The following is a 26521-nucleotide window of genomic DNA, read 5'->3' as shown; positions in this document are numbered from 1 at the left end:
CACACAAAAAATGGAGTAGGATCAGGAATGAAGAAAGTACTGAAAACAAAACTCTTTGGTCCCACAGTCAGTAACAGAATGGACACTGAGACTTTCTTAGTCTACCAGAATCCATTTTTGTTTTAGTCTAATTCATCCTCTTTCATTTGCATTTCCTCTTTTTTGGCTCACACTGCTTTTGATGAAGAAATGTGCCAGGCCCTGTGACATCCATGACAAGTCCATTCACAGTCCCTCATGTTGAGCCAACACTACTGACTCCCATCTCAAACAGACCAAAGATGAGGCCACAATTAGCAGACTTAAATGTTCTGCAGTGACAGGGTTTTGTGGTGGTGTTTTTCTGTGATGGTGTGTTTTGTTTTCTTTTATAGTATCCTCAGAAATGAGGAAGGTCTGGGTGTCTGTGATCAGAAGTCAAGGACCCAGAATTGGTGATACTAGAAGCACTGGCATGTAGCCTATATGGACTGGTGGTGATGCTGTCCTTGCTATAGCAGTGTAAAGATGAGAAAGGCAGCCTTTGTGGGGAAGGTGGAATTAAAAATGAAAATTAGGAAAATTAAGAAAATGAACGAAATCCTATGGGGTGGTAGTGATTGTGTGGATAAATGTCTCTGTAATGTTTTTGGAAAGATAAAAGTTTCCAAAATAATATTTCTGTGGGAACTTAGGAATGTATCTTAATATCTAGGAATACACATTAACAAACATGTTTTATTAATAAGGCAAAACATAGATATGCCTGGATGTGGTAGCCCAGACTTTTTCATTAAATAGAGCACCAGCAAATGGAGGTGCTATTTTAGGTTTTGTTTTGGTAACTAGTGTTGATGTTAAGAGAGCCTGATTGTACAGAGGAATCTCAGACCTAGTGCTCATAAAATGGATTCCTTTTAAATTAAATAGAAACCTAAACAAAAGTAGATCTGGAACTAGGATACTTGTCTTTGAAAGGGCAAACTTTGAAAAATGAAAAAACCCAGTGAGTGAAGTCATCTGGGCAGAGAATGGTGAATGCAGAATGCAGAGGATACAGAGCCTCTAATTCAGAGGTGCAGAAACTGTCTGGACCAGGGGTCCTAGGCAGAGAAGGAGAACAGGGCAGGAAAGGGCTCCTTGCTGAAAGCTGGTGAATAGCCACCTTAAAAAGGATAGCTGGGATTAAATAGAGTCTGTAAGGAATGGAAAAAAAGACTAATTGGCAAAAAAAGCAATGTCTTAGAGGTCAGGAAGGGTAGGGATAAAATGAGAATTGCCAAAAGTCATGCTGCGTTAGGTCTGGCAAAAGAAATTAAAACAAATAGCAACAGGTTTCTCAGCTACATAAATAAAATCAGACTTGAAGCTGCTGTGCAGCAAGGACCAACTGGAAGATCAAAGATGATGTAGGTATGAATCCAGTATTAAACAAATTTTGCTTTGTTGTTAAATACAGTCGGAGGGGATGAGGACATGGAAATCTTGGAAACTGAGGGTAAGAACTGAAAGTCAAAAAATCAAATTGATTGAAATTAGTCAGAGGGTAGGAGCACAACCTCTGGTGGAAACTGTAGGTGTGAAGATGTTGAATACATGTGATTGCACTGTTAGGCTCATTGCTATGAAGAGAGAAAGCCCAGAAAAACTCTTTAGGATAAATGATGTGGATGGTTGAGAGTCAGGAGTGAGATAAAGCTGAATAGAACAGAGTGCTGGGATGGGCAGTGAAAGACCAGACTGAAGACTTTGATGAATGGGACTTCTGCTCGTGAAACCTGCCATGGACGGCTAAAACCTGCACGTGTTAATTGATCCCAGGGGGAAAGGGGGCTTCCATCCTGCTTTGGAGAAACCACCCAGGCTCACCCTGTATCCACAGAGAAGTGTCCCACAGGGAGGGAAGCATTGGCCCCCTGGAAAGCAGCTGGCGAGCCCTCGGCAGCAGTCATGAGCGTGAGAAATGGATGTAGGCAGGCACAGGTGCAGGGAAGAGCTCCAGGGGAGTGGGAGCTTGTGCCACGGGGAGGACTTGGCTGCTGTGACGAGTTACAGGAGGAAAACAAAGACAGGGAGGGGAAAGAGCACTGTGAGCGAGAAAATAGTCTTGGCATGAGGATGTCATGCCATAACTCAGCCCTAATAATATCCTAGATATTAATGTCTAGAAAATATGGCATCTCATACCTCAAGGGCAGGGCAGATACTTCTCTGCTCCCAGGGAGGTTGCTGTGATGTGGCTTGTGGCAAGTGTCATGTCCAGTGGTTCAGGAGGCCTTTGCACTAATCTCATAGAGGATTTTTTTCCTGAAAAGAAGAATTTTCTAAAATGTTTTAGTTCTCTTCATGAGCCCACCAGGTTTTGTCAATACATAGGACACAGTGCTGACCTGCCATAGTAATGCTCCTTCAGCTTGGCCAGAGGCAGGTTTTGTCATGGGAGAGTGATTATTAAAGATCAGTGTGACTAAATGATGATCAAGACCAAATTCAAAATAAAATTGTGCTCAGAAGAGTTTGGGGTTTCATTTACAGTACGGGTGGATTGAGGCTGAAGCAGTATTCCTGTTTCTCAAAATGTTTTACTGCATGGAATTTTCAAAGGGAATGGAGAGATCATTTTGCTGTTGTTGTTAATACTGTTTTTTAGGTGAGGGTCCCTGGTCTGCCTGTTTAAGTTAATTTTATTTTAAATTATAGCAAAGCAAGTGGCATGACATTCTCTGACTTAAAGGGAGTTTCCATCTATTTATTTATTTACTGAGATTTTATTGCTCAGCATTTCAGAGTAGCAGAAGTGTCCTATGTGTTTGTTTTCTTTAGGCTCTAGAGTTTACTCTGCAGCCAAGCCAAACTACTCCAGCTTTGGGGGGAGCTGAAACGAGGAAATGTGTACTTTGTGACCTTACACTTTAAGTGAAAAGGGATTTGGGAAATGGAGCAAGTGATCAGAAATTGAGTATTTGACACGGGTAAGCAGGGGGAAGGCTTTAAAACAAAGCCTTTATTCAATGCCAGTGACCAGATAATGTGGTAAAGTTGGGAACAGAGATAGAGAATCGGTTGCTCAAGAGGAGGTATCAGGTATGTTGTCTGAGGCCCTGACAGAAACAGGGAAAAGGATAGCTGGCAGCTCTGATACTTTAATTGCAAATGAAACAAAAGCTGGTAGGGGAGAAACTGAGAAGTGTCACATGCCTGTAAGGCCTCCAGAAGGCTCTTCCCCAGCTTACAGTGGGCCTTTCTAGACTGATTTATTCCTGTGACTCAGTGAGGGTTAGACTTTAAACATTTGCTTCTCTCCACTTCCAAGCTCCCCCCAGCATGGCCATGCTGCCTTTGGGGCAAAGGAGCAGGACGCACTCCAGACTGTTTATGGCTCATTGTACAGTTTCATTCTGGGAACATCCCGGGGAGGCTCATGGCTGTTTTGATGCAAAATATTCATCAGCCTTCTGCCATTTTCCAAGTTAATTTGTCTGGATGACTTCTCTGATGACTTCTCACATTTTCCACCAGCTGATGCTCTATTAAGGGTTTGTTCCTTTGTCTGTCTTTGGGGCTGTTTCATTGTATGGGTGCTTCTCCATTTTCTGTCCAGTTTAAGGATTCAGGCTGATCTTGTGAATTCTGGCAACTGATCGAAGCCACTTTTGTAAGGAATCATCATTTGGAGACCTCCATCCCAGCTCCACTGCAGTAGGTGTGATCTGAGCACTGCCCTTTTCTTTGGTGGAGGTGCTTGGTTTAGGGATCATTCCACACAGTGCAGGTCATCTCTCAGGGCATCCATTTGTGATGCTCCCAGGTTAATTTTTCACACTTCTACAGCCAGAAGGACACTGTCCCATTCTCAAGCCTGCTTCCTGGTCCAGTTCAGACCACAGATTTTTGATACGTGAACCACTGTTTTGATTAGAACACTACAAAAAACGTTTGGTCTTGACTTTAAAATCACTTATAACATGATACACTATCACAACCCTTTTGTAAACTATACCAGTGACTAATTATTTGGATTTTCCATGTTTCTCTAATCCAGTAAATTTTCATCTCAGTAAAAGCTGCATATTTATAAGAGTTCTTTTGGTTTTCCTAGACTTAACAATATGTGTAGTCAAATTTTCCCTGGTTGCTCTTTTCCTTTCTAGTATCTTATCTGACCAATCTGCCCTACTTTCTTCTGTGGTGCTCCATTATCTATTTTAGGTACAAGAAAGATGCTTGTGTGGAATTATCTCCACAGGTTTTATTCACTTTTGCTTTTCATTATTCATAAGTTTCCATTCTCCTCTTCTCTTACACCTCCTTAACAATAAATATTTATGTTGCCCCATCAGTTTACAAAGTACTCTGCAGATCCCAAAAGAGGCAAAGTCGTGCCCACCGATTTCTTGTCTTTCCATGCACCTTCCATGCTGCTGTGCAGGCACTAGAAGCAGAGATGATACAGCTTTGCAGGGAAGGACTCACATACTGCAGAGGCTGGGTGTATTTTGTTCCTCTGGAGCTCACTGGGGATGGAAGGCCTTCCTAATTCCCTTTCAAAGAGAGGATGACATAGCAGCTGGTGGTATTACACATGGAGAGAGTGTGAAAGTGCCCTGAAACTGGACATGCCCATTCTACCTTCTCTGGTTCTGTAACAAATCCTGCCTTTGAATGCAAAATTCGCATTACTCCTCCTGTGATGTGTTAAATGCCACCAGTAACTCTTCCCTGCTCACTGCAAACCCCTCCCTCCAGCATTATCTGTTTGCTGCTCCTCCAGGCACGCTTTCTATGTGATGTAGGAGGGAGTAGTGAAATGAGGTTTTAACTCAGCCCTTGTGGCATTAGGGATCTCTTTGGTCTGGAGGAACTTGATGATGAAGAGATCTGTGGCTGTGTAGGGATCAGCCAAATAAAGCTGGTAGAAATGAGATCAACCCAGGGCTTTTCTTACTCTGATATTCTTCCTACTGGTATTCAGTAGGAGGACTCAAATGTAAATATGATGATTGCAAGCACATGTGGCTGTGGCTGTCCATCTTGAGACCTGTTCAGTGAAAACTGGATTTATCTGTTTGCCAAGAGCAACTTGCTTTTCCCTTTAACCCTCTGGAAACCTTACAGCTTTAGTCTGGCTGACACCACCATAGTTTATTTAGCAAGGCAAAGCATGGTGAGGCTGAGGGAGGGGTGTGAGAGGCCACAGCTGGGCTTTGTGAGACACTGGAATAGGGCAAGGGAGAAAACAATCAGGAAAATAGCAAGTGTTCTGGTGCAGAGTTTGAGTGGGAACTTGTAATGTTCAGTGGTAAATAGCTGGTTAATCAATGCCAGATTGTCTCTTGGAAGTTGTCTTAATTACTTTAGCCTGTGCCAGACACTGATATCCTTGAAACCTGAAAAATCCCATTAGAAGGTGCTTTCATTGGTCCTCAGCCAGCATGTTTCACTGTGTGACAAGAGGCAGTGCTGATGGGCTGGGGGCAGCACTGGGGGTGGCACTGGAGGGGTCTCTGTGTGTCAGGGCGCTCTGTGCAGCTCATCAGGAGCTTGCAGTGAGTTCCTTGCTCTGGGGTGGTGTCCCAGCTCTCCACTTAGGCAGCAGTAAGAACTGCTGCTGCTGTTTTCCATGTGCTTTGGCTTTGTTCCTGTGCCCTTAGCTCATGCCAAGGCCTTCTGTAGTTGCAAAAAGGCTGGGCATTTTTCTTTCTTTTTACAGAAGAGGTGTCCTGGCTCCCAGCCCCTCACCAGGGCTGTGGTTGATTTTGGAGGCATGCATGGCACACAGCAGGTGCACTTAGCATTCTGAAGGTCACCCCTTGGCTAAGGGGTCTTCAAAGCCTGTCTCAACAGAGTATAAAGGCTGGCACTGTGGTGTTTAGGTCTTTCTGCTGACTTGTTCCTGTGGGCTGAGGGAAAGCTATGAAGCAGGAACAAGAAGATCACTATTTTTCAGTTTCATTTGGCATTCCATGAAAAGATCAAGCAGGGCACAGAGCTGAACTATGAAGGTCGCTCCTGTAAGAAGTTGGAAATGGCCTTGATGTATAAGTGGCATCTAAAAGGAAGTACAGAAATTGATAGATATTTGGCTGGCTAAGAAATGTGATGATCCATGTGCAGGCTCTGGCTTGGAAAGTTCCTTTGTCACTGGTTTCCAGAAGCAGAGGAGATGATCAGTCATTACAGCCCTCCTGATGTCAGCTGCTGGTCACAGAGGAGCAGCTCATTCCCTGACTGCTCCCTGTTTCCCTGGGAAGCAGTGCTGCAGAAGCCACCATCTGATCTGCTGTCCCCTCTCTGTCATGGTTGAAGGGGGTGTCAGTGTGGGTTGTACACCAGTACCTAAATTCTCTGCCTTCCCTAACTGTAGAAGATGGGGTGTCCTTTGGAGGATAACTTGAACTGGTGTTCCCAAAGGTAGAGAGCCCAGTTGGGTTCAGCTGTGAAGCCTAAAGAGGGATGTTTTTCATAGGAAAGATGTCTCTGCTTTGTGCTTATGAGCTGTGCTGGCAGAAGAGAGCAGGGCAGGGAGAGGTTTGAAGACTGTAATTTGCTCACTGCCTTCCTCCCAAGGAATCCAGAAGTTTGTTTTGTTAAAGACAGGTCTGTTTTCCTCTCTAGTGAAACAAGAGTGCCTGAGTAATCATCAAACACACAGGAACATCCATTGCCAGTTTGGGATAGGAAGTGCATAGTTTAATTACATTTTGACTCTCTTTCACTTCACTATTCAGATATTTCTTTTCCTGGGTTTGAAGTCTTGTTGGACTGGGACAGGAAGGAGCAGGGGAGCTCATTCAGCTCCTGCTAGTATGCCTTGCTTTTTGCTCGCTTCAAGGGTGGCTTTTGTGTTTAGATACTGAGAAAAGATACCAGGCAGCAGGGATAAAGGATGGCTGGACTCAGCACTGCAGCATGAAATCAAACTGGAACACAGCACTGGGAGAGCTGACAGTGCTTTGAATATCTTATTCTCATTGGAGGGGGTCAGGCAGGACATTGATGCCTGCTTCCATTGGAAAGGTTGAAAGCCACAGAGGTCACAAGGTGTGACACTGGCTGAAGAGGGGGATTCTCTTGTACGTGGCAGGCAGGAGAACAAGGAGCTGAGGTCAGGGCAGGGCACTGGGGAGATGACTGGTAGGGGTGGGGAGCATTTCTGCTGGGCACAAAAAGCAAGTGGTGGTGTAACCGAGGAGCTTCCTTCTGGGTGCCTGAAACAGATTGTGGGGATTGCTGCATCACAGCCATGACGTGTGCTGGTGTGATGAAACATGACTTCAGCCACTTACCCTGAAGCTGCAATACTCCTGATTTCAGCAGGTATGGAGCTCCAAGGCTGCTTGTGTGGGTTGCATTATGTGTTAGTATTAAGCAGCATAATGTATTTGTGTGCATTTGGTGACAGTCAAGCAGCCAGCTGAGCAGTCTCAGCCTCTGTCTGCAAGGAGAAAAATACTGTCTGGGATGGTGCCCATCCCACATCATGGCCTGAAAGCTGTGGAAGGATGCTGGGCATGAGCCCTTGTGAGAATGCCACTGACCAGCAAAGGTGCCCAAACTCCTTGCCCCAGGAGGCATCAAAACTTTTCCCAGTGACTGAAAAGTACTTGGGGTGGCTAAGTGGGAGAACAGCTAACTTTACAGCCAGTGCTCCTCTATGTTGCCAGCTGCTGTGTGCCTGGCTTCTGGTTTCACAGGGAAACAGGCAAATAGGAGCTGGCAAAGGGCATTTCAGGTAACCTCTCCTCAGTCTAGGGGCTTGAAGGACCCTTGTGCTTTCTGGAAGGGATTCAAGCACTGCATGCATCAAATGCAGGCTTCCTGAGCTGGTCCCTTCTGTTGTTCAGGCCACCTGGAAGAATGTGCCAGAGAAGTCTCACAGTGTGATTGTTTGTGAGCAGTAGCTGGCACTGGCACAGCCTGCACTGGGTGGTTGAAGGGGTACATGGGGGCTGTGTTTTGATTCTGCTTTTCCTGTTTGTTGTAACTTGGCAGAGGCAAAGTTTCAGAGACAGCAGGGGCAGCAAGATCCTTTTTCTTTCTTCCTGACATGTACTACACCACCTTCTGCCACTAATTCTGATTTTTTGCTGGGGAAACAGTGGGAAGGGAGGATTGGTGAGGTTTAAGTCTGCAGCTTTGAAGCACATAAACCAGAATATTTAGCATGGAGTTTATTGTCTAGAGAGGAGACTTTCCTAAAAGCAGCCCCAGAGATTGTGAGCAGCTGTCACAGTATCTTTTGTTCCTGTTTCAGGTGGGAATTTAGTGGGGAAAAAACTTTAAAAAGGAAGAATGAAGAAAGAAAGATGCAAACTTCAGCCACACAAAGCCCTTTCTCCAAGGTCTGTTCAGAAAATGGAGATAAAGCAGCAATAAAGTCAAGTGCTCAATTAAGCCAGATGTATGTGCTTTAAAACACTAACAGATGTGGCAACAGTGGCTCCAATGAAGTGGAGCTTTATGGACCAAGTGTGGTGGAGGTTGGTGTTTGGTGCCTGTTGCTTCCTGATGGGGAATAGTGCAGCAGTGCTTTTGTTCTGGGACTGATGAAAGGGGGTGTGTAGCTGCTGGGGACTGTTCCCCACTGTCTGCTTGGCTCCTGCCCCCTTTCCTCTGGCCTGGCTGTGGGTACAGTGCTTTCCAGTTGAGTTGGTCTGAGGGCAGAGCAAGTTACAGCACTCTGGGGCAATCTACCCACTGATAGCCTCACACCTTAGGGCTTCTGGGATGGTTTGGTGCCTCCCTTGGTGAGCTCCTTCCCCAGAGCCTGTGCTTGCGGACTTACATGCCCTTAAATGACTAATGCATTTTGCTTTGAAAATTTGGGGGTTCCAAAATACCATAAGTACAGGCCACGTAAATGCTGTACAACATGAGCAGAGTACAGTGTGAGCTGTACTTGCTGCAGAGCAGCTGTCTGGGCTGTGGCTGGGGAGGCTGACCCATGTCAGGTGTGCATCATGTTCAGGGCTGGTTTGGAGTTGGGATGTAAACATCCATGTGCTACAAGCCAGCTTATGGTGTTTGGCATTTTGGGGGGAGTTCCATGGGAACACCAGTTCTTCTTGAAGCTCAGGAATTCCCTGCACTTCCTTGCAGAAGCTCAGTGTTTCACTGTTTGGATTGTTTACAAAGGCAGGGGTGGTTTTCTCTAATTTGGGGGCCATCCCACCCAGTGTATCATAAGATCCCACTTTTCATGTGTTCTTTGCCACATGCCTGGATCTTTTCCAGGGCTTTAAGTAGTATCCAAATCATCTGGCCAAGAAAGGGGTGCTGTATAGATCAGGTGTAAAGCAAACACACCAGGGTGCTTGGTGCCGGGTGTACTGGCAGACTGTACACAAAATGCTTTCCGGAGCTGTTTAAATGGAAAGCTGACTGATGTGCATCCCAGCTTCTGTTCCAGTGCTTCAGCTGGGTTATCACGTTTGTCTCAGTCACTGTGTTCTGTGGTGGTCTGTTTCTTAAGCTTTGCAATGCCTCCATCCTCCTTGGGAATGCAGCTACTGATGTTCCCCTGTCTTTTCTTCCTTCCTCTGCCACAGTTTTATGACTCTCTCTTCCTGCCTTTTGCTCAGCAGGAGTCTACAAACTCCTGAGGTTTGAATTTGGGCAGCTTCATGGGTGGCCCAAAATAGAGAGTCTTTTCCAACAAAATGAGATCCAGCCCTTTATAGAAAAAAGGCAAGAGACTAAAGCAATATCATCAGAATGAAGGAGCAGGCTGTCTGGCACTGCTTCCCTCACACCTGTGGGGAGGAATCTTCCCCTTCTGAAGGCCAGGTGGCGTGGATGTGGCCATGCTGTAGGCTCTGGAGGTTGGAGGTCACTGAGGTGACTTCCATTACTTGACTGAAGGTGCCTTGCATTATTTGACTGTGCATTCATTGTTATTTCAGTAGCAGTGCTGTGTCAGTGAAGATTTTATCCTTAGAGAGTGGCAGTTGCCTTGTTTCAGTAAATGCACATACTAAGATAAATAGTAAATGTGCATAACAAATACACATGCAAGACCTGGTTCAGTCCTTTCTCATAGAGTGCTTGAACACGAGGGTTCAAATTCAGCTCTGCCTCCAGCTGGGAGAAGGGTAAAACAAGGGTTAAAGAAATTGAGCAAAGTGACTGCAAAACTGAGTGAAATACTGCCCCAAGAACAGATGGCCAAAGTGTTTTGACATAACCTGAAACAATTGTAGTGTTGCTTAGCTTGGATGTCAAATGAGAAAAAAACACAATCTGGGAACAGTTCAACTTGTGGCTTAAATGTGGGATATAGCAACTAAGTAATAGCCCTCATGAGGAGGGAAGATAATGACTGTGAGTGCTGGAGGCAGCTGGGAGATGCTCGTGGGCAAAAAAGGCTCAACTAAATTGCAGCAGATACTCCCTCTTCTGCCTGCAGTGCAGAGCTCTGGTTTTATTTGGAGGCACTGTGCTTTGTGCCTGGGGAACAGGCAGGTTTCTGGGGAAAAAGCAAACAGGGTTGGCTTTAAGGGCTCAGGGGCTGCATGGGGACAGTGGGTCCAGCAGACCTTAAGGTGACACTGGTGGTATTGGCTGTTGGGCTCTGGCAGAGTTTCTGAGAAGTTAGGAAGAAATTACTGTAATAATAGTGTGTTTTGAAAAAGGCAGACTTTTAGGAAATGTGCAGTGAGATTTGGGTGGGTGGTGAGGAGAGCCCTGGCCTCAGCTGCTGTCTGGAAAATTGACTTTGGAAAAGTGAGATGTTATTTAAAAACTAGTAATACAAATGACTGAAGTTCATTCCATTTGTGTGCATAATAACTGGAGAAGGCAATGTGGCTGAGAAGGGAGCAGAGCAATACCAGAGATAGGTGAGAGATGGCTCTTACAGGCAGGATTAAGCACCTTTTTGCATTTTAAGTGTTTTTTTTTTTTACTTTCTTTGTGGTGTTTTTTTGTTTGTTTGTTTGTTTTTTTTTGTTTGTTTTGTTTTGTTTTTTGCTTGATTGGTGGTTTTTATTCCTAGTTTTGAGGAATTTTCCACTTTTTTTGAGGGTCCAAGGTCAGATTTCTGGCTGTGCTGTACACAGCCTTCCCAGATGGTGCAGTCCTCTGCCACAGGCTGCTCTGCTCCTGCTGTGTCCAGAGCCACTTCCCCACCAGCCACTGATGCTGATGGGTTTGTGAACAGGCACCAAGTGTTTACTCACAAATCAGTGAATTGCAGTTGGGCTTCCAGAGCCAGAGGACATCTTTTTGGTGAGCTTTTGTCTATCCTTGAGGAACCAGAACAGGCTAAGTGCATTTTCAGAGACTATCTCCCTTAGCTGCTTATATGAAAGAACCCACAAAATTTTCTTCAGCCACCTCTCCTTGAAGCAAGATGTCTTGTGTTTGGCTAAAGCACCCTATCCAAGAGACAGGGACAGATGTGAGTACTTCCTCTAGTAGTCCATCTCTCTGCAGGTTCAAACTGATTTTTGGCAGTCTGTCTCCAGCTAGCATGGTGTTTGCTTGTTTCTGCCTGCACCTGTAAAGGTAATAATTTAAAAATAGGAGAATTGTCTGGAAAGGTCCTCTATACTATAATTTTTCCCAAAATAGGTGATGAAGCAGAAACATTTAGTATGATTTTGAGGAGTTTCTTGTTTGTGATTGTGTCCATCAGATCATAAGTCCTTCATCAGTCCTTCCTGGCAGGCTGCAGAGTGCATACCTGGGAATCAGCCTTGTTGAGATTCACAGCTCCTGTCATGCTGGCAGCATCTGGCTCTCCTGCAGGAAAGAGAGGAGCAGCAGCCCAATGCCAGACAGACATCATCTAGATAGTAATGAACATGCAGGCACCCTCATGGAGGCTGTGGTAAGGAGAACTGTCCTGTGCTTGCATACTCTGGACTGTGGGGTGCAAAACCCCTGACAGATTTGGACTTGGGGTTAGAGACGAGCCCATGTTTCCATTGTGGAAATACAGGTAATTCAAACACAGCAGCTAAACCTACAGGAAATTAATAAGGTAGTTTTGTGATTCACTTTTAATCTGGAAATTCATAGGGACCAAGGATTTAGGTGCTGATCTTATACTAGAAATTGGTTCAGGCTTTTTGGGGTGCCTGAAGACCACACAGATGCATGTGAGTGAGCGGGGAAGGAGAGCAGAGACTTGGTCTGGTAGGATTAATGGCTTCTTTCATTCAGGCAGAAGCCCCTAATGACTAAGTAGTAACAACTCTGGGGATTTTACAGACGGGGTCAATGTCAAATTGGGAAGCTGCAGTGCAATTAATTTAAGCTGGGAAGTGTTTTCAAGTTAATTCATTTGGTTCTGCTGGGAAGGTTGGAGCTTTGCAGAGGGCTAATTGCAGAACAGTGTTGAAAAGGCTGAGATACGGTTCACTAACAAGGGGGAATGCTCTTATGGTGGCAGGGAGCTTGCAGAGCCTCACTCAGCAAAACCTTCCAAATGCATTAAAGGTCTTTCCCCTGAGCATGCTGCCTTCACACACATTGAGGTTAAGTACCTGCACAAAAGCACTGTCATCAGCCATGGGATGAGACCCTCTGGCTGCTCAGCCTCAGCTTGTAGCTAAGTCCAGTGTCTCTGCTGTAGGTGTGCACTGGGATGCACAGTAGCTTCGTGCTTGGGAGAAGCTGTGAAAGAAAAGCAGGACTGTAAGTGGAAGCTTGGTAAATGAAGGGACTTGAAGCATTCTCCTGCATTTTTGAGGGTCCTGAACAGCATTCTCACCATTCTTGGCACACAGTGAACAGCTGGTGCGGGAGAGAGCAGGATGTTGCAAATAATACGTGCAGGCTCACTGCTGGCAAAAGGAGGGCTGGAGCAGACCTTCCCCAGCAGTGGTTTGTGCTTTGCTGGGTCTGCACAGAGTGGGCTGGTAATGTGCTACACAGCCCTTCAGTAAAATAATTTGGAAAGAAAACTAACAAAACAAACCCTCCTATTTTGTCTCTCTTGAGCCTGGTTGCACATTTCCATGAAATGGTGGAAACTTACTATTTTTGTGAATTGTGTTCCTGTTTGAGATGCAGTTGGCATTTGCTGACGTGTTTGTAGATATATTGAGAGGTAGAGGGGGAGGAGATCTAATAGGGAGACAGGCAGTCATACAAACATACATGCAGAAACACAGAGGTAGGCTGTGTAATTGCACAAGTCCTGTATCCTTGGGATACCAGTCTACAAACATGGTTAAAAAAAAAGAAAAAAAAGGCTGTTTGAAGTAAAGGCTGGGGGAAGGGACATCTTGGTCCCTCTTCTATCCTCATCTGACATCAGCTTCATGTCAGCATTGCTTGTCCCATGGTCCTGGAGGGCTTTGTGTGCGGAGGTGCAGGGGTGTGCTACAGGGCACTGCGCAGTGGTAAGAGGTGTTCCTCTGGCTCTGGGTGGAGCCAGGTGGATGGAGGAGGGAAAGTTGAGCTCTCCAGCCACCAGGAATAGGCAGAGAAAAGAGAGCAAAGCAAGCTGCTGAAAGCTGTGCTGCCCGGAGTCAGTGTCCCTGGCACTTTGGAGGAGCATAAAGCATTTCCTGTAGGATGCCAGAGTCAAAGGAAAGCACTGGGTGCCCCTTGGATCACCCCTCAGTGCCAGCTGCTCAGGGTAGGGAGAGGAGCTTGCTAAGCAACCCCTGGCCAGAACATGCCGTTCCCTGTTCCCTCCCCAGTCCTGCCTTCCCCGCTAGTAGAGATGGGCTGAAAAGATCTCATGGCAAAAAAAAAAAAAAAAGGTGTTTGCAGAGCCCTCAGGGCTTTTGGCCCTAGGAGATGTGTGAGTGCTTTGTGGACAGCTTATCAGAGAGGTAAAGCAAGGTCTTGGAGACTAATGTGGGAATTTTCTGGCTGTGGTGTGCAATTCCTCACTGATACTGAGCAAGTTGGTGTGATGAAATAACCCTGGGAGTGCAGGCAGGCAGAGGCAGAGAGTCCTGGGAACTCTTCAGCAGATGGAGAGATGCTCTGAAGTGATCCATGTCCCATGATGGTAGCCTGTGTTTCTGAGAGATTGGGATGCTGATGTTCAGGCCAGTCCTCGCAAGGCTGGGTGGCACAGACACCTCTGGAAGTCCTTTGGAACCAAATCAACAGCTTTAAACATGACATGTTCCCTGTGCAGAACTGGATGAGGCTAAGCAGAACAGGCTGCTGGCTGAGGAGAGGGGACAGCAAGCAATATGGGGGTGTCCCTGTACTTGAATCCAGAAAGGATCATGCACAGCTTTTCCCTCTTAGGTCTGTCAATGGCTGCTAAACCTAGGCTAGATGAAATAACTTTGGTTTCTGAGCTGCCAATGGCCAGGAGGAGAGCAGAGGAAGAATTGCTCTGTAATCGTCTTTTTTTCTGCCCCTCCCCTGAGCATCCATGGTTGCCCTCTGTGAGAGATGCTGTTCCAGGGCAGGTGATGCTGCTTCTGTGATGTGTGCCCTTCTCCCGTTGCTCCCTGTCCTACACAGCCCATTGCTTATGCTCTCTCTCTGGCATTTCCAGATGCACTTTTGTGCAAAGTGAAGAGTGAAACTTGAGTGGATGCTTTGGTTTCATCTGCCTCTGGACAGCTGCATCCAGACTGGCTGGATGATGATGGGGCCAGACCATGTACCAGTGCTCCCACATTTTCCCTCTGCTGCCAGCTGAGTGTGGATGGATGCTGTGCCACGGCTCAGTGCTTTACAGGTTGGCAGTGCTGATCAGCAAACTCTGGGTTCTTTTTGGGGGTAGGGTGTGGGCCAGAGGTCCTGGGCGTAGGTGTGGGCTTTGTTCTTGGCAGCTCCTGCTGTGAGGAAATCGCAATGCCAGTATAATCCTTGTTGGCAAAGTTTTTCTGAGGTTTCTGAGTTCCAAGTCATAACACACACACCAGAGCTGTTGCACCTTTGCCCAGGGCTCTTCTTGAAGTACTTTGCATATTGATGAGGCAGAGGTCACTGGGGCTGTGGTTGGGGTTTGTCTGCTCCTTACTTACCTTCCTACAAGTAATTCTTCCATTGGGGCTGTTGTGTGTACGAAAGGTCAGGCTTAAAGGCTCTGTCTGCTCTCAGGCTGCACAGGACAAGCACTGGCTTTCTTGGCAGCCTGGGACAGGCAGCTCTGCACCTTAAAATAAAAAGTGCAAGCAATAAGGCATTTAAATGATCCTGAAATGATAGAACTTGCAGACACAAAAAGCTAAAAGATCCTCCCAAACCTAGATAAGATAGATTACACTTGCTCAGGGTGGAAAACCTCTTCATGGATGCTGCATTCCCGCAATCCCAAGTGTGCTTACTCTTGTACATGGTGCCAGGCCAGGACTTGAGCTTTTGGATTTGCCCATATATTCCATACATGACTTTGGGCAGCATTCTTAAATATTTCTGTGCCTTTTTTTTGTTTTCTTTAGCCATGTGCAATTCAGGATGAACACCTTTCTGTCTTCAGGGTAATTAATGAACTGCAAAGCTCTCAGACATCTTCAGAAGGAAAGTGCTGGCCGATGGAGGCTGTGATTGCTGCGGGAGGGAGATGTAAGCCCTGTCCAGCCCAGGACACAGCTGGGACCCCCAGATAGTGGGGTTTCTGGCAGAGTGTTGAAGGCTACTTGGGTGAAACTTTCTGTGGGTCTGGGACCTTAATCAGCATTTAAACACTGTACAAACACTCTGGGCAGATAAGCAAATGCATGTAAAACCCTCTGGGCAAGCTGTTGATGAAGGAAAGCAAGTGCAGAGAGAGCAGGAGCGGCACTGGCGAGGGCGGCTGCGGTCCTTGGCATGGTGTGTGCTCCCCGTGATAGAGCCTGGCTCTCCTGTGCTAAGTGAGTGCTACTGGCTCCATCCTGTTCTGCTGCCCAGATACGCTTCAGGGCTCTTCAAAGGGATAAAAATATATTTTTAACCTGAGGCAGCTGCCTTTTTTTGTGTGGTACATTTTTTCTCGTACCTCTGGAAGTGACAGGTTGTTTTTCAGTCCCTCTGTTTCTCAGCTGTCTCGGCAAAGGTGCCTAGAGGTCTCAAACCAGATTCCCGAAAATTTTAGCACTGGAAATTGGTAGTTGCTTTTGAGAATGTTGGCGAGACGGTGCAGCTTCCTACAGACATTAACTGATGGCCATTTGAACAGGCTTTTTCCTCAGCCAAGTCCTCGCCCCATTGAAGCAAATGGGAATTTTCCTTGAAAAAGGCCATAAAGAAATCATTTTCTTGGCAAGTAAAGAGGTGTTTCATGGACTCTGCATCAGCATTCAGGAGAACTTCAGCTATCTGCTTAGATTCCTGCCACACTTGTCCCACCCTGCACAAAGCTCTCTACCTTTTGATCTGAAATAACACAGGAGATGTTTTCCACATGCCGTAAGAAAGAACTATAAAACAATTGTTTTGGAGTTTGGCACCACTCCCTTACAGATATATTTAGTGTGAATTGAAATTGGTCAGCAAAAAGGCATTGGTCAGGATGACAGACAGATTAGGGCTCTGTGTCTTGGGGCTATCACATACCTGCCCATCCTGGGCTAGTAGGGGCGGTAGGTGGCTTCATTAGTTCATGGATTGTAATAAACAAGCATGATTTGCAGCTTTTAGGCAGCATTAGGAAGCATTTTATCTATCTGTAAGAGGGGTTATTTGGCTTGTGTCATGCTCTGTGGTGTCCAGACCCAGAGTCTTTATCTTTCCACTCTTCTTGTTGCTCCCCAGCCCTTTTGCTCTTTCAAATGTGGTCCACCACCCCTGGTGCTCAGCCTTCTCCTGTGCATCAGCTTGTCGTGAAAGAAATGCTGGTGCTCTGCACATGGGGCCAAACTCTTCTGTCTCTCCCTTCTGTGATGAAGCCACCTCTGGAAGCTCCAAGTCAGGATAGTTTCTCTTAAGAGCAGCACAGATATGGGAGAGGGAAAAGCTGTGATGGGGCTCTGCCATCAGCCCCAGGTGGACCAATCCAGCTTGGCAGCAGGGTCAAAGGCATGGCTCACCGTGGCTGACTTGGCCTCAGAGAGGAAAGCTTACAGTCAATAGCAGCTAGACCTTCCTGGCTGCTGATCCAGTCTTGCTCCTGTGATGGTGCCTGGGGAGCCAAGACCAATCTCTCCTGTCTCTGGGTGTGTTCACGCACATTGACTTGCACACTCCACTCCCATCAGTGGTTTTCTTTGGGCTGATACTTGTTAGCATTGGAAAGTGAGAAAAATGAACAAAAATATTATCAGAAGCAGGTTTTGTGAATGAATCAGCCGACGAGAGGCTTACCAGCTCGCCTGCATTTACTAGCACAGTGCTTATTTGGGCAGATGTCTATGTGTTTTAGTTGGAGGCAGGAAGGGAGTGAGAATGGATGGGGGAAGACATCACTTCCAGTTTGCTGCTTTTCTGTCAGTTTGTACCTTCTTTTTCTGAATGAAGCAGAGGACTGCAGTGTGTCTGAGAATCTGCCCTGCTGCTGCCCTTGTTCTGCTGTTGTTGACAACATGGGGGGCACCAAGCAGAGGAGCACAAAAGAGGTCAGAAGGCTAAAACTCTCCTAAGCCAGCCTTGCCTCTTCAGCCTTGCCCATCTCTTCATGGTGCTTTTGTAGTTGATTCTCTCTAAAGGCGGCCTCATGGCCTTGTCTCTTCTCACTATGTGTTTCTAATTAATGGGGAGACTGGTGTATAAACAGAATATTCCTGCTCAAAATATTGCTTGTCTGACTCCTAGGATGATGGCCAGATGGCAATCACCAGACAGCAGCCTAGACTTTGAGCTTGCCCATCTGGCTATCAAACCTGGGTCTCAATTCTCATCTGGAACCAGAACTGAGGAAACTAATGGGCTTTGCCAGATTGGTTTTGCCCCATGTTTGCTTTTCAGTTACTACCTAAGCAGCTAAAAACATGCAGACCAAATGCATTTAGTATTTCTGGAAATCATGAAGAAGTTCAAAAAGATACTGGACAAATCCACTGAGGGTTGAGTCTTTTGGTGACTTTTCAATCCTGTGGATCAGATGCAGTCTTCAGCCATGAAAGTGCTCTTACTGCTGGTCTGCAGCACAGACTGGGAATGGTCCTTCTGCTCCCAACAGCTGCTGATGGTCTCTCATGAATGGCAGGCTGGGCTGGATGGCTCCTTGGTCCAGCCCACCTGGGCCATCCTGGCATCAGGCGGCTGCATGTTTGCTGAGTGAATTCAGACGAAACTCTTCTCGCAGTTTCTTCTTGTGAGCTTGGGGTTGTAATACCTGAAAAGAGCCTAGAAAGCTATGTTAGAAATAAAACACTTTCTATTATATTTTTTCACTCTGTCATGACAGTAGGGCTGTGCTGACAGTAGGGATAAACAACATCATGCAGATTCTGAAAAAAGGAACTGCTAACATCTGTAAGTGCTCTGTATGCTTGGTCCTCTGAGAAGCAGGAGAGATCTATAAATTAAGCACTGTTATGTGAGCTAAAACACTGCTTGCCCTGCATCATGCACAGTTTGATATGATTTCTTTACATCTAGATAAGTGCCTGAGTTCCATAATGCTGGAAAGCTGAAATTGGAGGGGCCAGAGAGAGCTCTGATGCTGAATTTGGGTGCTACAGTTCTTCCTTGGCAATACTGAAAGACACTTCCTGTTTGTCACCACCACCAGAACAGCCTGGTCTGTCCCCTGGTATAATACCTATGGAGCTGCTGAAGAGGTTTTGTGCAGAAGACATACATACAAAGCCTGGCCTGGGTTATTGCACTGGGAAGTGATGTGCATATGTGGGTTCAATCCTAATTTGGGCTGGAAGGGACCTCTGGAGGTCTTGCTTCAAGTCCCAGCTTAATTCAGGCTCAGCTTCAATATTATATTTAGCTATAGTATTAGATTGTGCTTTCTCAGCCAGATTAGAGCAGGGAAAAAGGAGTGATCAGCTATCACCTCCTAGGTGTTAGAAGCAACCAGGAGGAATTGAGATCTCTCCTCATTGCCACTGCAAAGTCCAAAGAGACTGGTGGCTGCAGCATTGTGACCATCATGTCCTGCTGTGGCAAGGTTTGCTCTCACAAATTCCTGGTAAATTGGGAAAATGCATAAATAACAGAGCAGAGGAGATGGAAAAAGTCCAGAAATCCCCAGATTTCCCCTAACTGATTTTGAAATGGCTGTACTAGCTGGGATCTTGTGGCATTCACCAGTGGCAGAGTTGTGACTGTTCCACTGTCAGCAAATGCAGTAGTAGGTAGAAGCTAAATGAGTAACACAGTATATGAGAGACAATGGGAAAGATGGTATGGCAAGGATGATGGTCTCTGAAATAACAGGATCTCCAGAGGATGTTAGGGTGGCCACATGGCCTCAGTACAGAGATGAGGTATTTTTGAAAGCAGAGCTGAGAATTTATTTTAGCACATGAATGTTGAGTAAGAATTCCTGGAGATACTCTGGGGGATGACAGATGGACTCAAGGTATTGTTACTAATCACTGTGGTTTTAAGTGCTGGATCTGAAGTACACTTGGCATCTCTAATCCAACTGGACTTCTAATGGGAAAATTGCATTCTTGGGAAGTAATTTAGAAGGTCACAGAAAAGCCAGAAAGAACTTCTCCAGCAGCGATTTCCCCTGCTCTCTAAACTGTCTTTTAGAGTTGTAATAACTCCAGAATGAAAGAATCTATTCTCACCTTCCAGATGAAAGGGATAATGCAATTTAAAATTTTTGCATGCAAAGATTTTATGGCTTGGTAACCAGCCACGTCTGAAAATGATCCAGGGCAGGATGAACATGTGAGGCAGCGCCTGACTGAGCTGGACACTTTCCTTGTCTGCCCCGTCTCCTGCAGATAATGGTGATGACCGCTCTGAGAGCATTCTCGCTGAGAACCACGTGGATGGCACCGTGGGGATCCTGAGTGGAGCTGGAGGGAGGAAGCCCATGAAGACAGGCATGAAGGAGCTGGCAGTGATGAGGGAGAAGGTGAACGAGCAGCAGCGGCAGATGGGCAAAGTCAGCAAGGCCCATCACAACCACGAGGACTCCAAAAAGTCACGGCTGTCGACGGGCAGGGTGAGAGGGCAGGGCTGTGGGGAGCTAAGGGGGGCAGCTGTGGGCTTACTGGGAAATGCTGAATTCAGATCCTAAATGGCATCTGCAATAAGCTGTCTTAAAAACAGAAAAAGTAAATTGAAAGAAAAAAGTGGGGAGAAGCAGAAGAGGAGTAGCAAACATTTTTGCTCTGATGCTGGGCCTGAACACACTATCTGATGAACTTTGATATGCTGGTCAGGAGGCATTATTTTCATTCAATTTACCTCTGGAAGGGAGGCTTCTGCTGGCTCAACATCCACCTTTGAAGAAGTGCAGGCATGCCCTTTGCCCATGGACTGGCTTTCTCACATCCTTTTTCCCTAAGTAGGCATGGCCCAAGGGGATTTGAGGGGCTAGAAGCAGGTCTGTCTGCCTGCTGCAGGGTAGCCCCAGTCCAAGTTAAAGAAGGCCACAAGCCCCGAGGATGACCTGTGTGACTGTCCTGTAGCAGGGAGAGTGCTCTAAGACCTCCCATTCTACTTTTCTGTCCCTGTCTGTTATCCAGTTCTTGGCCGTGGCTTCCCTCTAGTGGGAAGCTTGATCAAGGCAACTAGATGGGATAGGAGTGGAGATGGAGATTGAAACCCACCCCAAAGGGTCCACTATATAATCCCTGTAAACATACAGAATATTAATATCTGGGGAGCACAGGGACAGAAAGGAGCTTTAAAAGAGTCCTCATGCCTTCCAAAGACTTGGCAAAACAGAAGTTTGAAATAAAATGCAGGCACCATCAGCTTTGAGAGTTCACACACTGCTGCTGCTCCTTTGCAAAGAAAACCTCATGCACTGCAAAAGCAGAGAGGTGTGGATGTAGTTTGTCTCACATCAGGCTTATTTCAACCACACTGCCTTGGGTGGAAGCCCTGTCTGGGAGCTGCTGTGGAGCAAGAAGGATGCCTCCAGAGGCTGGCTTGGGGTACTCCCATTCCCAGGTCTCCCTCTCCACTCTCATGGAGTCTCACATGCTTTTGATTTGTACTTCTGGGCCAAAACTGCATCACAGGTGTGTGCTCTGGGCTATGCTCATGGAAACCCTCCTGATCTATCCGGACTAGCCCTGCTTCATGTCACTTGCCACCACCAGTGGGAGCCATGGTACCCTCTGAGGTTTCTCCCCTGTATCCAGGACTTGGGATCTGGTATTATGTTGGCTGTTGTACCAGTCAGCTACATGGGAGATTTGCCAGTCTATGCACAACTCTGATTTTGGGTGACTGGAGGTGAACTCTGGAGCAGGACCTGGGGCAAACCTGTGTCTTTAGGGATGCTCATGTGTTCACCCCTGCTGGTGTTACCATTGTCCACAGTGTTGATGCTGAGTGGTACCATTGTCCTGAAAATAATTTTTTTTCCTGTTTTCTGGGTTGTTTTCAGACCCCTTGTCAGCAGGAGCTGGATCAGGTCCTGGAACGCATCTCCACCATGCGGCTGCCAGATGAGCGAGGGCCCCTGGAGCACCTCTACTCCCTTCACATCCCCAACTGTGACAAGCATGGCTTGTACAATCTCAAACAGGTAAGAGGTGGGGCTCTGGGGCTGTCTGTGTTTCCAGCAGCATCTCTTGGCTCAGTGTCTGTCCCCATCATGTGCAGACACAGAACATGCATAGTTCAGGGCTGGGCTGATACCCTGTGCATGATGTGAGGTGTGGGGTAAATAGAAAATGCTGCACGTGGCATGGACCGGTTTAGTTACACCCCTGTACATCTGCAGCCACTAGTTTGCAAGTGGAGATGAAATGCACATCCACACATGGCCGTGGGCAGCCCAGAGATGGAGAATCAGTTTAGTTTTCCCCATAAGAGCTGCTTATCTGTTCAGGTCTATTTTTTTTAACTTTGAGCCAGATCTTGTACTGTCTGGGCCCTGCTGCAGGAAAAAAGCAGAGAGGGACTGAATACTGACCAGTCTTGCAGACAAAGCAGAAGGTGCTTCTGGGAGTCAGGAAGGTTTCTACTGTACTTCACTGGTTTTCTTCCACAAGTCAAGGCTAGTCCCTCAGATCCAGGAGGGATTCCTTCCAGGCAGGGTGGGGGTTGGAGTGCAGCATGCTTCTGAAGGTATTTATGGGACCCGAAAGAACTCAGAAAACTTGTGTGTCTGAATTCTGACTTTCTGGCTTCATTCATGCTAAACCAGCAGGTGTCAGTGGCTGAGGAATGGGGAAAAACTGCTGGAAAAAACAGCAGGAGCAACAGCTGGTGCAGGGTTGACTGAAGTAATCTGTGAATAGTACCTGCATATGAGGATTCCTTATAGCTGAGCCTTTGGAGGGGATCCATCCTCTTTTCATGGCTAGGCCTTCTGCTCAGGGCTACTTCTATCCCTTCATCAGAAGCATTAAAAAAAAATAGGATGCTCTGAGAGAATCTCCCTCTGTCCATTCTCCTGTCTTTGTCCCACTTGGGCCCTCACCCATCCACCCCTGAAGAGCCCCATGGGCTGGCTGGATCCCTCAGCATGAGCACACTTGGAAGGACTGGATGGAGCAGAGATGGCAGATTGCCTGTAAGATGAGCCATGTCTGGGGAATGAGCCCGGACACTGTGGTGATGCTTTGTGTCCTACAGAAGGAAAAATAGCCTCTGCTGCTCCTTGTGCCTGAGGAACAAGTCAGCCTGCACTGGCCTGCTTGGAGTAACCTCTGCATCTCCCACTATAACCTGTTCAGAAATGTATCTGCTGGGGCTGGAGGGATGAACATCAGGTTCATAGTGCCTGCAGCACTGCAGGCCAGGAGGAGGAGAACTATTAGACAAGAAACTTTTCTCTAACAAGACTGGGAGGACAGAGGCCAGGTCCAGATGCACCATGGTCCCTGCCTCTGTTCTGGGATAAGTGAATCTCTGTTTGGTCTGGCTGTGGGAGCCTTGATCTGATGTTTGTTTAGCCTAATCTGCAGGTGAGAAGAATCTTACACAGATCCTCTGTCAGTCTGTCTCATCCCTCTTTCCCAAGGGATCTTTGTCTTTTTGGATGCTTTTCATCCACAGTTGGCAAAGGGTGATGCGTTTCCGGGACAATTGTCCTTCTGGTTCATTAGAATTAGCTTCTTGGTCCCTGGCACAGCCCCTGGGGAAAGAGGTTCAGCCCTCATCCTGGACTGCTGGAGTAACGCTGCTGGTGCAGCACAGGCCCTGGGGGGTTTGAGTACAGCATCCCATGGATTTTGCCTGAATCTAAACTAATGCCAGATCACCAGAGAAACCCCAGCTCTGCCAGTGCTGGGGCTTTGGGCTGGGTGACCTGGGAAGTGGTTTGTCCTGTCCTTCTCTTGACTCTGACACGTGTCCTGTCCCTCTCCATGCAGTGCAAGATGTCGGTGAATGGGCAGCGTGGCGAGTGCTGGTGCGTGGACCCCATCCATGGGAAGGTGATCCAGGGTGCGCCCACCATCCGCGGGGACCCCGAGTGCCACCTCTTCTACACAGCCCACGAGCAGGAGGACCGGGGAGCACACGCCCTGCGGAGCCTGTAGACAGATGTGATCTTGCTGGCTGGAGGTGGCTCACTGTAGCCCCAGTGCTGGATTTTACATGGGTTTCAGCGTGTCTCTTTAGGCTCTGGAAGAGACTGGGTGCTGCCCTCCTTCCTCAGCTGCCTGGTTCCTGGGGAGGGGAGGGATAAGGGGAGGGGAAGGTGGTGGGGGGTTTGCAAGGAGAAGGGACTGCTTTCTTAGTCTTTCACCCAACACAAACCAGAGAACTGGTCTTTTTTGCTCCTCGCCCTGCAGCCCTGCCCTCCCTGCTGCTTTGCGGCATCTTTCTGCACCCTCCAGCACAGAGTGCCATGTGCTCCCTGACCCCTCCCTGGGGACAGAACCCCTTGCTATGAGTGGGAGAGGGTAAAAAACCTGAAAGAGCCCAGCCTTTTCCCCTCTTTTTCTCTCTTCCCCAAGACCAAAGACTGTAAATACTGTCACCTGCCTCTTGTGTCCTGCCAGTCAGTCTCTTGTGCCCCAGCCCAGCCATCAGTCCTGGCATGGGATGTGGTGTGGGAGGGAGGAAAGGAAGAAAGACCCTGGATTCCCAGCTTGAACGTATCACCATAGTTGGGATGTGTTCCCCAAGGAAGCAGCAGTGAGGGAAAGGGCTAAAGATGAGACAGCTGCCACCGTGTCCCCTAACAACACTCTTGGGTGCTTCCTTTGCTTGTGCTGGGGCACAGACAACTCCACAGGGGCCCAGCGTCAGCCACTGGTGTGGGAGCATGGGGTCTTTGGGTGATAGCAAAGCTAAATGCTTGTTTTTCCAAGGGATTTGAAGGGCTTTTGCACAGTATTTCTTAGGATCAGCTTATGCCGAGGGAGCTAAAATGAACTTGCTGAGGCTGGGTGGAAGGATGTGTGTGTAGATTTAGGATAACAAGCCAGGGAGTGTCTCTCTTTCTCTCATTCATTTTTTCTTTATTTCTAGATAGGAAAAAACAAAACAAAACATCTAAAACCTGCGTTCCCAAGCAGCTGCCCTTGTCCCTCCATTTTTGCTTGGGACTGAAGTGAGCATCTGTTATTCAGCACATAACTTTTTCTTTTTGTAAGTAAATTACAATATATATCTTGCTTTGTAAAGGCCCTCATACACACACAGACACACACACACAAACACACACTCATACACTCTCACACTCCTCTGCCCACATACACATTTGTATAGATGAAATCCAAGCGATTCCAGGTGCTCTGAGAGGTTTTGTGCTGGACGTACTGGGGAGAGATGTGTCTCTGCTGTTAATTCACCTGTTGATTTCTTTCTGTACAGAACACAGTGATGCTGAGAATAAATAACTTCCCCATTGCCTAAGCAAGGAGGTTTTATTATTTTCTTCCTTTTTTTTTCAATTAAATATGGATGTCCTTGTTAGGGCAATTGCAAAAACCCTCTCCCTGGAGTAAATGTCTTGGGCTTTTCTTAAATGGTTTGTTGTTTCTTGTCCCCCTTCTTGGACCCACATTTCAGATCTGAAGTGTGAAGGGCACAGGTGGGCTTTGTTAAATTAGGGCCCTCGTGCCTTTGCAGGGGTCTGTACCTGGCAGTGGAGTAGACTGGGGAAGAACCCCCTTTGGAAAGTTGGGGATGGGCATATGTGGATGTGTATGAATGGGAGCAAATGAAAGAAGAAAACACACCTCCGTGCAAAGCCAAGTGACTGTAAAAATGATGCTGTTTTCTGTTAACATCTGAGGGTGTTCTGCTTTTTCATATAAAACTTGCACATGCTGGCTCTCATCTGCAGTTTGTACTTTGTTTTGTTTAGGAATAGGGAAGTTTTCTTATTTGTTTGCCTTCTTCCCTTTTAAGAAAGCCGAGCTACATAAAGTTGGAATAAATTAAATAGGATGCCACAAAACTGTTGTCTTTCCCCTCCACACTGCTCACAGGGCCTTTCTTTGCCTGATGCATCACACACAGGTTTGTCCCTGTTCATCCTTGGTCCGTGGCCGACAGGCAATAACGGGAGCTGAGCTTTTATTGTTACTGGCTCTGGTTATGTGGGCAGGGAGCAACTGGTGTCACTCCTCCTTTGCCTGGCTATATTCCTGCTGTACACATGGGTCCTTGTGACTCTGTTGGGAAGTGCAGGGAGGCCTGCACACACAGTCTCTGTGTGTTACCAGAGCTGCTTCACTCACACAGCTGTGGAGAGAGGTCCTGCACATTCTCCCAAGGTAAAAAGTGCTGCCAAAGGGAGTGTGACAGCAGAGCTTGGTGTTTGGGCATCACAGAGAGGCAAATAATAATAAAAATAAAAAAAAACCCCATCCCACAGTACATTCAGTTGAAATTGCAGCATTGAAGAAGAGGCTCTTTGCTGGCCCTAACATCCTGCATCCAGCAGACTGTTGTTTTCCCTTTGGACTCCCCAAAGGAAGGCAGCACCACTGGGCTTCTTCCCCTTCTGTTTTCTTCTACCCCCTGCTCCGAGTTTCACACTGACACATGTTGAGGAGCTTGCCAGTGCTGAGGAGCACCAGGATACTCTGTGTGGGCAGGAGGCAGTGAGTGCAGAGGGCTGCAGGGGAGGGGAAAGAGGACTGGCATGATGGGGGGTGGGATGTAGGCTGAAGAACATGGGAAAAGTAGCAAAATTACTTTTTACTCCTGTTCTGTGCCTCTGGGGTGAGCTGGAGGTGGCTCAGGTGATGCCATGGGGGGAATGCTGAGTAGCGGGGTGGGACACGAGGGTGCTCCAAGCCAGGTGCTGCCCAGAGAGGGCTGGAGGTGACAGAGGTGCCCAGAGCCCAGCAGTGCCTGGGGCCACCCTCCCATTCAGGGGCTTGAGGGAAACAAACATGAGCTGTGTGTGACAGTGTGACACCTTCCACTAGACCAGGCTGCTCCAGGCCCCAGCCAACCTGGCCTTGGACACTCCCACAGCTGGGCTATCCACAACTTCTCTGCCCAACCTGTTCCAGTGCCTCATCATCCTCACAGTGAAGAATTTCTTCCTAGTATTTTCAGTATAAAACCCTGTACAATAGTACAATATAAACGATGATATTTAATATGAAGAACATCCTTAGTGTAAAACTGTATG

General features: G+C 47.1%; 1 protein-coding gene across 1 annotated transcript in view; it reads left to right on the top strand.

Moving 5' to 3' along the window:
* Positions 1-25212, top strand: part of IGFBP2 (insulin like growth factor binding protein 2) — a 55948-nt gene extending 30736 nt beyond the window's left edge. The window contains exons 2-4 of the mRNA XM_064717637.1: positions 19737-19960; positions 21359-21499; positions 23295-25212. Of these exons, the coding sequence (XP_064573707.1) occupies positions 19737-19960; positions 21359-21499; positions 23295-23462 (533 nt within the window). The 3' untranslated portion in view covers positions 23463-25212. The remainder of the gene's footprint in view (positions 1-19736; positions 19961-21358; positions 21500-23294) is intronic.
* The last annotated feature ends 1309 nt before the right edge of the window (positions 25213-26521 follow it).

The sequence above is a fragment of the Zonotrichia leucophrys genome, chromosome 7 (genome assembly GCF_028769735.1).
Source record: "Zonotrichia leucophrys gambelii isolate GWCS_2022_RI chromosome 7, RI_Zleu_2.0, whole genome shotgun sequence".
NCBI classification, from domain to species: domain Eukaryota; kingdom Metazoa; phylum Chordata; class Aves; order Passeriformes; family Passerellidae; genus Zonotrichia; species Zonotrichia leucophrys.
The sequence above is the reverse complement of the archived record's forward strand: the minus strand, read 5'-3'. Positions and strand labels throughout refer to the sequence as shown.